This window comes from Babylonia areolata, chromosome 20 (assembly GCF_041734735.1).
Source record: "Babylonia areolata isolate BAREFJ2019XMU chromosome 20, ASM4173473v1, whole genome shotgun sequence".
NCBI classification, from domain to species: domain Eukaryota; kingdom Metazoa; phylum Mollusca; class Gastropoda; order Neogastropoda; family Buccinidae; genus Babylonia; species Babylonia areolata.
In genome coordinates, this window is record NC_134895.1 from 39,256,358 (window position 1) to 39,268,180 (window position 11,823).

General features: G+C 39.3%; 1 protein-coding gene across 1 annotated transcript; it reads left to right on the plus strand.

The window, feature by feature from the left end:
* Window positions 1-1,924: 1,924 nt before the first annotated feature.
* LOC143295497 (transcription factor BTF3 homolog 4-like) lies at window positions 1,925-11,434 on the plus strand. Its single transcript, XM_076607221.1, has 7 exons — window positions 1,925-2,008; window positions 4,379-4,448; window positions 5,538-5,651; window positions 7,261-7,369; window positions 7,921-8,010; window positions 10,366-10,419; window positions 11,020-11,434. Exons 2-7 carry the CDS (start codon window positions 4,386-4,388, stop codon window positions 11,064-11,066), a joined length of 477 nt encoding a protein of 158 aa, XP_076463336.1. The 5' UTR covers window positions 1,925-2,008; window positions 4,379-4,385; the 3' UTR covers window positions 11,067-11,434.
* Window positions 11,435-11,823: the final 389 nt, after the last annotated feature.

Here is an 11,823-nt window from a genome sequence, read left to right on the forward strand (position 1 = left end):
CAGCTCCAAACCAGAGACGCAGGAGACGCAGACGACGGAGGCGCCACAGCACCACACCTGATGCTGTCGTCCCACACTTGTCCCCACCTGTTCTCAGCCCCGCACCGCAGAGGTCCAGTCAACAACCACCCTCTGTCACGCCTACAGACCCGGTCCCACTGCACCACCAGGGCGACAAAGTGTCGGACTCAGACACTGATACTGACAGTGACAGTGGTGTGTGGCTGGTCAAGCCCAGACCTAGGCCCAGGACATCAACCCTGCTAGCTGCACCAAGGCCGCCTCCACTACCACCAGATCCTACACCAAGACGGTCTGTACGAGTGGCAACCAGGACTCCGCTAACAGTGTTTTGAGACTGGTCAAAGTAATTCTCTTTCGCAGCAGAGACAGTCATGATGCTGATACTCATGTTTTATTATTATTATTATTATTATTTATTCTTTCTGAGCTTAAACGGCGCTAATATGTTATTTTTCATATCATTCCTGTTCATGCTGTAATTATGTGTTCATTTCAGATATTTCTGCATAATTCATGTTTTATGGTTTTTTATTCTTCTTGCTTAATTAACCTGTGATCTAGTTTGTCACAAGGTCTTAGCAATCAATGCAAAGTATGTCTATGAACATGCTACAATAATTCATGTCACTATAATCTATGCTATTATACATGTATGCTACTCTACATGTGCGTCTGACAGTGATATGATACATAGATTGATATGCACAAATGAATGCTTTCCATCTTCATAGTGTACTGATTTACCTAATTGGGACCCCGGCCGGCTACTGATCATAATTATATTTTTTTAAAAAGAAAAGAAGTCAAGTTGATGCCGTGTGGCAGTAAAATCGTCACAGATGCAATACAATCAGTTGCAGATATCTTGAGTGAGCCAGACGGGCACTAACATTACTTGTTCATAAAAAAAAAAGAAAAAAAAGTCGCCCATCACAGAGTGACCAAGTAGGTCGGCTTCACAAGTCCTCCAAGATGACCTGCACAACCTACAGCAGTCAGTGGTCTAGAGAGTGGCTCCTCCACTTCCATCCAGAAAAATGCAGTGTAATGAAGCTAGGAAACTGCAAATCGGAAGCAGTTTTCTACATGAAAGGGAAAACCAACAGCCGGTGGGTAGGAATACAATCTGGCACTTGCTGAGAGTGACGTGGTGAAAGACCTGGGAGTGTACATTGAGAACAAGCTGGATTTCAAGACGCATGTGGCAACAGTTACTGCAAAGGCTAACAAGATGGTGTTCTTTCGACTAACTATCTGAAGACTTGTTTGTTCAAGAGTGTTCAAATCCCTGGTTGGACTCATTTTGGAATATGGACATTCGGTCTGGAACCCGCAGTCAAAAACATTGTGCAGAGAGGTGGAAGACGTCCAGTGACGGGCAACGAAAGTGACTGGTCGGTCTTTTGAAGAAAAGCCTTATCATGAAAGACTCGCTTTCCTTAGGCCTAGGCTACCTAGTCTAGAACACTGGAGGCAGCGGGGAGATACGATTGATTGCTATAAATACAAACACGGAATCTACAAGACCACAAATCCCGAACTATCACCTGCAGTAAGTAGAGACAGAAGAAGTAACAGTTTAATGCTCAATAAATCACATTGTAGACTGAAAGTGCGCAGTTCCTTCTTTACTGAGCGAGTCGTTAATAAATGAAACGGTTTGCCAGACAGTGTTGTGACTGCCCCAACAATGTCATCTTTCAAGACTTGGTTAGACGCTCATTGGGCCACCTCTCCAAGTATTTATGATCCAGTATGCCATCATTAGGCCACGAATGCTGGTATACTGTATCTAACTGAACGACGAACAGGCCTTCACAGGCCTCAAACGTCTGATTCCAGTTCAAATTCAAGTTCAAATCATGCCTAAAATCTGGGGCTCTGTGAATCGTTTGGGTCCAATTTACTATAAAGACGACCTGAAGACGTCACTTCCTTTCTCAAGTTTCAGCCATTTATAGTTGCGAGGACTACCTCGTGTGAGGTGAGTTGTTTTATCACAAAAGAAATGAATTTCCTAAATAATTAGTTATGACGTTACCCAGCTTCTTTATAGAACTGTCGCCAGTATGACAGTAGTCGCGGTGATCAGTGATTTTATGGTAGACTTCAGTATGCGTGGTTTCCATGCTTCGGGCACGTGTTGACCGAACTCGGCATTCACTGACTCATGACGGACTGTTTCCAATGTGTAGGATTATTGGTTACCACTAAACAAACCACGGAGAGTTTTCATTATTAACAAACACTGTACAACAACTTATGCTCAGACAAAGGCACCCAATTTCAGAATCTGAATTGATACACCTAGCCATCAACTTCGATTATATATATATATATATATATATATATATATATATATATATATATATATATATTTAATACAGTGTTGAAAGCGCTTGCTTGGACATTAAAAATCAAATCAAATTCAAATTGGGTAGTAGAAACTCAGGAAAATACAGAAAAATATGTCCCCAGTTTTTCACAACTCCAGTTTAGCCAGGCCGACTACTGTCGTGGTCCCTGGGGACAACCGGCACAGCCCCAATCATGGACAGACCTTAAACTAGTTAAAGATAAGCCACTCTTTGCTTCCTGCCAGCCAGAATGTCAGTGATCCAAGCCAGTGAATTTCCTCTTATTCTATAGCAGTCTAATTTACAGAGAAGATGCTGGTGCATAACTCTGTCAAATGCTTGGAGAATTCCAATATTGCCAGGTCTTGTTTTCCCTTGTCCAGGCTATTGCCGTGTTGGGTAATAAAACTTAATTCATGGACAAGGGTGAAGAGTTGCAGCTTCTTTGGGCTCCAAATCCATGTTGGCAATCTGTCAGTGTCAGGATGCCTTGGTCCTCCAGGTGTTTCATGATGTTGCTCACAAGGATGGGCTCTTCAAGCTTTCAGCAGAGGCTTGTCAGAGAGACTGGTATATAGTTAGCTGCTGTGTTCCTGTCACCTTTTGCTGGCTTCCACAGTTCCAGTCCTCTTGCATTTCTCCCCACTGGAGAGTCTTGTTGAAGTGCTGGAGCTAGAACCTCTGCACATTTTTTCAAGAATCTTGCCATCAGGACCTGTGGGCTTGAGTTTGTGTGGATTGATTTTCTTTAGAAATTTTAATACCTCTGCTTCATTAGCAGTGATGTCAGGCATTGATGGAAAAGGTTCTCCATCCACTGATGGCATATGGGATTGAGTTTTCCTGTTTGAGAACTGATTGGTACTGTCAGTTCAACATGTTTGCCCTGGGTTTGGGTGTAGGTGTAAATGACTGCCTTCTCTCATTGGAGCCGTACTTCAAATTGAAATCTACACAACACACACACACTACGACACCGGCACACAGTGATGCATACACTCGCGCGCGCGCACACACACACACACACACACACACACACACACAAAGCATTCTCACACAGTAATCAGTATACACATACCAGAACATTCTTACAAATCTTATCATTTGCAGTAATGCAATGCACACTGCAACCATGAATAAATTAAATTTCAAACAACACAACAGCCAACCCCCCCACCCCCTCTCCACACACACGCACACGCGCGCACACACACACACACACTCCTCCTTTTACTTGTACATCAAAGCTTAATAATAATGTTCAGTATATTGATCACTCAACTGCACATTTGTTGTTTCTAAGAATGTTACTGGCGTTCGCAACTTATTTTAACAGGTAGAACGAGTTATTACTGAAAGGTCGTTTAACTTAGTTTAAGAGTTATGAGGATTTTGAGTTGTACTTGTAAGGATTCATTGCAAAAATAGTGGAGATGACGTGTAGTACCTCTAGACTTGATTATTGACAAGATCCAGTACTTCAAATTGCGTATTATGTTTGACATGCACACAAAACACTGCATGACTGAAACAGTGGCATAAACTGATGCTTTTCACATGTATGACAATGACTAATCTCGATAATATTCATATCTTAGCAACCATGAGTGTTTCATTTTGATAAGACTTTTTCTTTCGAAGCATGTGTAATTGTTCCATTTTTAATTTTTATTATTATTTTTTTTACTTTTTTAAGTTTAATTTCTTTGTATTTTTTTTTCATCATAGAAAAAAAAAGAAACATTCACTGATTCAGAAGAAAAACAACAACAAAAAACAAAAACAACAAAATAATCTCTTCCAAGGAAAGAACTTTGTGTTGTGATCTCAAACTCTTGAATCAAGTTGAAAAACGTAATGTCCTGATTTTCCCCTTTAGCTAAACTGTGAAACAGCATAAAAGTATTAAAACTAATAGAAGCTTTAAGAAAACATTAAGTTTTTGATTATTTCAACCTTCAACTCTGCAAATTGTATTGTTGATAATATTTTTACAGAGCCACAATGAATCCAGAAAAGTTGAAACAGCTGCAAGCTAAGGCTGATCAAGTCCGAATTGGTGGAAAGGTAAGTGGTTCATTGTTGTGGATATGCATAGGTTTTTTTTCTTCCATATATTTTTGTTTTATTAGGTTTCAGCGTGTGCGCATACAATCTCTGTGTTAATACTGTATGTGTGCCTTCAGCTGACGTTTTGACCAGTCAAAGTAAACAGTGTCCTTCAATACCTCTTGTTCAAAACCAGCTTTCACAGTACAGCTTCTAGTTCTAGTTCTTCAATGAAAAAAAAGAAAAAGAAATTAGATAATACTGTAGTGTATAGATAGTAAAGTTAAAATAAGAAAACTGTTTATGTTCTAATTCACTGACAACCGAATTTTTGTGAAAGGAATAAAATAAATACACATTACATGATACAGATTGCCACTTTGGTTAGACTCCTAATATTAAGTAATAACATAAATTGTGTGAAATTTTTTTTTCTTTTTTCTTAATGAAAAGAACTTTAGAAGTTAATAGCAGTTGAGGAATTAATCTGGAAGAACAAAATACAAATAAAGAGCATGCCAACAGTATTGTATTTACTGGGACATATTTTGTTTCACAGCACAAAATGATAACTATTTCACTTCCATGTCTCCTCCATTAAATAGTGGCAGTACTCCCATTAGCCTCCTGTCATTTGGCTAACAGTTTGTTTCAGTTCCAATTTGTGGATGAAAATAAGAGTTACAACAAAGGATTTATTGATTTGATTGTTTGAAGAAAATAAAAAGTTCTTATACTGTGGTGGACAACATAGCTCAATACCCTTAATTGAACCAGCCGGTGTAAAATGAATTAGGTTGGCATACAGAACTACTTCGGTCTTGTCACACATGTTTGTTGGGTGTTGGGGTTTACCACCAACAATCAAATGGTGCACTCAAATTTATCAGCATATGTTTCTCTCTCTCTCTCTCTCTCTCTCTCTCTCTCTGTGTGATAATATTATTAGCTTGACTTGAAATGTTTCAATGACTTACATTCTGCTCACAAAGCCCTTTTGAAGAGATTTTATCATCAACTGTCAAAACTTATGAGGCACTTGTCCATTGGAGAGACTTGGTTCAGATTATCTACAGGTCTGAGGCAGTGTGAACATTTTGTTGACAGGGCTCTGCCAGAAGAAAAAAGAAGGTGATTCACAGAACTGCAACCACAGATGACAAAAAGCTGCAGACCTCATTGAAGAAGCTGTCGGTGAACACCATTCCTGGCATAGAGGAGGTGGGAAATATGCCTTGTAGAGTTTTTCAGATGTTGAAATGTTTATTTAACTTCATATAGAAATTGTGAGATGGCTATTTAATTCAGAAAGAATTAGTGAGAAGCTGAAATGTTAGTGCTGCATCAGACTTTACAGTGATAGGCTGTTTTTATACTCTTCTTCTGATAGGCTTTTTTTTTTTTTTTTAATTTTTTTTTTTTTAATTCTCTGATGGAAATTTGTGGGAAAACAGTATCTTAATTCTTATTGATCATATAAAAAGAAGAAGAAAGTATATATAAAGGGAGGATAAATTGTTAGATGATTTGACAGCACTCAAAAAGAAGAAAAAAGTCTGACAATAATGTTCAGGAAATAAAATGATGGATGGAGTGGTGGTGAGATCAGCCAGTTGACCGCAAGAGGATGAAAAGTCCTGTCAGTATTTTTGTAACTTAGAGAAATTTTGTGAATAAATCAGCTTCCTAGATAAATGAGATGGTAATGTTTTTAATGGATGTTCAAAACTTTAATCAGCAACTGTACAGAAACAGATTTGTTGAAGATGTAGATTTAAATGACTTGATTGGAGAAGTGTCATCTGATGAAGCGGGGATGTTAGAAGGTGAAATAAGGTATCAAGAAGCTGTGTTTTAAAACATATATAGAACAGCAAGTCTTGGACAAGATGGCTCTACCACGAGTTATGAATTTTTCTTCATTGATTTTGGTACAGTTCTGTTTTGTTTTGTGAATGAAGGCTTTTAGCATGGGGAATTATCCGTGACCCAGTACCAGAGTTCTATGAAACTTTTTGAAATTTTTTTTAATGTTGATCAAAGAGCTATAGTTTCTGTGCATGTCAGTCTGGAAAGAAGAAAGTTTGTGTGAATTTACTGGTTGATAAAAAAGATTTGAAACTCCCGAAGTTTTACTTTCAATGCTACTTAATACTTAATGCCACTCCACATCCCATCCACCACTATCCTTGCTTCTAAAAATCTTTTTCTTCTTTCGTGTTTTGTTGTTTCTGTTTTCCAGCTTGTATCTTTCCCATTCATGTTGATAAACACATACACTGACAGTTGATAAATATAGTCCCAAACAAGGGCTAAAAACTTGATGCCAGTGATATGCACTGCTTCCCATCCCTTGCATATGAGTAACAGGTTAACTCTTTGCCACCATAGGTGACCTATGTTGACTAGACAGTGCACCATCATAGGTGACTTTAGTCGACATTATGGGATCATGTTAAAAAAAGGACCATTTTTCACATTGTAACAAAGCTTGACAGCTGCAGTGTAACAAAGCATGCCAGCTGCAGCCAGTTTCCAGGGCTTTAGAACAATGACTAACCCTGACCGAGTTTGAAGCAAACATGTCCATTATCTTCTTTTGACATGAACTGAAGCCTGTGACTGACAGTTTTGATTCAAAGATACTTGGTGCTGGGGAGTGTTTTTCACATAGAAACTTAGCGGTGAAAGTGTTAATGAAATATACAGAGGAATTATTCCCAACTTAAAATGAATTCCCTTCACTTCAAAGAAGTTGGAACTGGTCCACAAGCCAACATTTGAAACCGAGATTCCAACATATGAGTGGGAAAACCGTTGTCATTTTCAGGTGAACATGATCAAGGAGGATGGACAGGTGATACACTTCAACAACCCCAAGGTGCAGGCATCGCTTGCTGCCAACACTTTTGCTGTGACTGGCCACGCCGAAATGAAACGTAGGGGTTCCTTGTGGAAACATAGCATTTACTCTGTGTGTGTGTGTGTGTGTGTGTGTGTGTGTGTGTGTGTGTGCAACAGGAATGAAACTAATTGTTTGTTGTGTTTGTATACATATGCAGGTTGTATGCAGATTGTCACCGTTTTATAACAGCCTTTCAGTACAGGGTAAAGTCCCAAACACCTTGCTTTCATTCATTTTGATGTAATGTTAACCCCTTGACCATTGAACCTTGATCAGTGTGGTTTGTATGTAAAGTGTAATTACTACTTTTTATGCTACTGTAAATGGTATCGTTGAATTTGATTAACATAGGGAATGCAGCCCCCAAGAGGAAAAGGTCTGGATGAAGAAGGGTTACTGATATCCTGACTTGTAACATCAGTGTCACTTCAGTGAGGTGACAGCCTTCATTGACAGGCATGCTTGTTAGTAGCAGTCAAGGTTTTGACAAGTGTACATTATTGTTGTTGAATGTGTTGTGCTGAAACAAAAAACAAGAAATGACATACATGTGAACATAAGGATGACATATCTCTCTGTCCACAGAAATCGCTGAGATGCTTCCTGGCATTTTGAACCAGCTGGGCACAGAGAGTCTCAGCAGCCTGAGGAAGCTGGCTTCCACTGTGGCCAGTGGTCAGTACTCACAGTCACATCTTTTCTTTTTCTGTATAATGATAATGATAAATAAAATTGATGTGCATTTATGTGGTGCCTGTTCTCTAAATAGGGCTCTAGGCACTTTACAAAAACTGGTAAATCCTCATTTAAAACACACACAAGCATGCATGCACACACACACCCACATGCGCGAGAGCACTTATGCACGCATGTTGTTGCTTTAACAGTGACATTGCAGGAAATTGCTGGTAAATTAACCATTTAACACCCTGGTAAATTACAAGAGTTGAAGTATAATATTTTAGGATATTACTGCTCAGGAATGTTTTCGAAAGGCAGAATATGTGCTGCATGCGTGCATGTTCACACATACATGCTCTCTCTCCCGATTTTGTTTGTATCCATGCAAGTTCATCAGTCGTTTGAAGTTTCCTGTCTGAAACATTTTCCTGTTTGCATTGTATATATTTTTTTTAAAAGTAAGAGTTTAGGTGATAAATTACTGAACAAGAACCAACAGTATCTTGAAAAAATGAGAGGGAGAAGGGGCGCAACTCTGTTGCTGACCTGTGGCTCAAACTAAGCTCAGTCAGTTTTATGTCTGTAAATCAGTTTCCTATTTGCTGGTGGGCATTTGAGTGAGCTGAAAGAAAATTTTCTGTTTTTGTTGAAACAAACAATAAAGTATTTTGAACTGAATTGAATTGAATTGAAGAAACTTCTGTACAGTCATATCCAGCCATTTCCACCAGCTGTTGGCTGTGTCTCAAAGTCGAGCAAAGAAAGCTTAGCGAAATTTAAAAAACTGAATAAATAACTCCAAGAGGTTCTCAGCATCTCTTCAGGTTCACCACAAGGGAGTTAGTGCTGTGTGATTACAACCAATGCAAGCAGTGGTCATTTTGTCCTGAGGGTACTCACCAGCCTGGGATCCCAGAGCAACAGCTGCAGATTGTGTACTGTATTGTATGAGTCTTTTGTCACAACAGATTTCTCCGTATGAAATTCAGGTTGCTTTCCCCAGGGAGAGCATGTTGTTCCAGTGCAGCACCACACACACACACACACACATATATGTTTTTTTTTTTTTTTTTCTATCTGCAAGTGTGTTAGTTTTCCTATCAAAGTTGATTTTTCTACAGAATAGTGTCACGGTCAAGCCTTTTGTTGCTGTGGGTTCTTGTTTTATTGTGTGGTAAGTGCGTGCTAAGTGTGGGACCTCGGGGTTTATTGTCTCATTCAAATGACTAGCTTCCAGACCAGCACTCAAGGTCTTGTGGAGGGGAATAAAAATACATGTGCACCACTCAAGGTCTTGTGGAGGGGAAGAAATTATACTGTTGAGTGCGGGACTCAATCCCATGCACTCTGATTCTCATGCTGCTTAGGTGGGCGTGTTGCCGCTAGGCCACCACACCTCTCAGAACGTGTGTGGAAGGCAGCTTCGCCAAACCTGGCAACAGCTTTCTGTGTCAGAGAGAAATCCACCTTTAATTACACATACTGAACCGTGACCCACTAGTGCAGACTCTGGCAGGGGTCTGACATTCCTGTCCTGTGCAAACTACTGTCTGCCTATGCGGAGCATCCATGTTTAAAGTCTGTAACATTGAGAAATACGAGAGCAAAGTCTGCAGGGTATCAGTTCTTTCTTTTCATGAATGGTTTCCCAAAACTTGGGAAGAGCCTCCTGCGTTTGAGAAAGAAATCTCAGATGAAAATCTGCAACTGTGGGGAAATAGAACAAAGGAAAGGATGCAGAAGATCTTTTCATTCTTCTTGTGTTTGTCGGAGTCATGAAACATAATCCTGGTTTTCCTGTTTTTGTGAGGTTTTGATAAAATTTGCTGTTTTGTTTTATCACTGAATCATAATTTTTCACTACTTAATGTGTTACCAGTTTTTGCAGATGAAAGTAAAACAGTTTGACTAGCAGGGACATAGATATACTAAGAACAGAATTGTTCAAACTTGAAGAGTGAGAAGCATGTCCAGCAGTTTTAATCAAATTGTCAACATGTATATTGGCATGGCAGTCATGCCTGCAACTGGTGGAGGATGAAACTGTTGGAAGTGATGAATTAAAAAGTTTGTTTATAAAAAAAAATTCCACCATTCAGTGTTAAATTACCTACTTCCGGGAGGTTATCGGCCGTAGTTTCGTCTGCTCCGCATGGGCGGATAGTTTGCACAGGACAGGAATGTCAGACCCCTGCCGGAGTCTGCACTAGTTGGGTCACGGTAAGTATGTTATTTAAACGTAATTTTAGATAGAAAATTTCCTATCTGTTGGTCCCTTACAAAATTTATTTTGACAGGTTCCACTGTTTAGTGTTAAGTTGCCCCCTTACAAATGATTTCTTTTGACAGCTGCTGGCGACGTGGCCAAACAGAACGCGGAGGATGATGATGACGATGTTCCTGGTGAGTACTTTCCTCATCTGAACTCAGTGCATGGTTCGGTCAGAGTTGTGGAAGTCTGGAAAAGTCTTGGAGTAGAAATAAGACAACCATTTCCAGGGCTGGGAAAGTCTTTGGGAAAATATATTTTACCATTCAGGGTTTGGAAGAGTCTTTGAATTTCAATAAAAAAAAAAAAAAAAAATTAGACCAGTACCATTCAACTTAGAGCTGTAGGCATAAAAAAACCCAAGTAATGATCAAACAAAAAGTGATGAAAATTGAATGCCGATACCAGGATATCCATCTCTTTTTCGATCATGGTCCAGCAGACAAATTTCTAAATATTCAGTTTGGCTGTGTTTGGTATTGAACATTTTCATTTGAGTATTTTTTTTAATGTCAGTTTCTATCGGTCTGTTTACTGCATTTAAAATTGTTTTATTGGTTGTTGAGGCTTTTTTTGTTTGATTATTCACTTTTTTTGTTGTTTTGTTATTTAAAATTTTTTTATTTTCTTTGATTAATTAAAAACAATTTTTTTAAAATTTTTATTTTATTTTATAGAAGACAGGGCTACAGTAGCAATAGTACTCAAGACATATGTGTGTGTGTGTGTTTCAGAGCTCGTTGGTAATTTTGACGAGGCTTCAAAAGGAGAGGGAGTGTGATTGTGTAAAAAGAAAAGAAGAAAAAACCCAGGGGAGTTTCCAGGACACGTCAGTCCAGTTGCGGCACAGCAAACCCCGTCTTCTGTGGGGTGGGATTCTGCAGCCACCAGCTGCGGAGGTGTCCGTCCCATGGAAGAACCGCAGTGAGGCAGTTTGGCTGCCGTGGGTTTGAACCACCTCCCCTGCTGTCCTGGGAGACCCCTGGATGTGTGTGCCCCATGTCATTCTGTCCGCTCCATGTGTGTTTGTCATGTCTCTCCAATCGCGCTGTTGGTTGTCAAGGCTGAACCTTCCCCCTGTCGCAGGGAGACGGTGCAGTCTTCTTTTTAGTACAGCGGTGCGTGGAAATAAAATCTTTTAATTTCTCAGTCCTTTCCGAGTGGTGTGGGTGTGATTAATGGTGGTGCTTGTGATTGTGACTGTATTCCAGACAAAGGAGCCGTCTGCACTTGTAAGACTTTCAGCACATCTTTATTAAAGAAAAAAAAAAGAAGTTTTTTCAAGTTCTGCACTCTTTTCTCGATCTACAATTTCTTTTCTGGCTTTGTTTCTAGTTTAAAAAAAAAGAAAAAGAAGAGAGTAGAGAACAACAGGCAATCACATGTCAACACAGAATGCTTGGTCCTATGAAGAGCAGTTTTCATCTCATATTAACTTCTGTTCAGAGTGTAACTGGTATTAAAAAAGAACAACAAGCAACAACAAAAAAAAAAAACAACAAAACCAAACCAAACCAGAAAGAATACAACAAAACTGG

Excerpts from the sequence above, each read along its gene's own strand:
- LOC143295497 (XM_076607221.1), top strand. The coding sequence starts at position 4,386 with ATGAATCCAGAAAAGTTGAAACAGCTGCAAGCTAAGGCTGATCAAGTC. Across the intron at positions 7,370-7,920 it reads TGGCCACGCCGAAATGAAAC|AAATCGCTGAGATGCTTCCT; the intron begins GTAGGGGTTCCT and ends CTCTGTCCACAG. Across the intron at positions 8,011-10,365 it reads GGCTTCCACTGTGGCCAGTG|CTGCTGGCGACGTGGCCAAA; the intron begins GTCAGTACTCAC and ends TTCTTTTGACAG.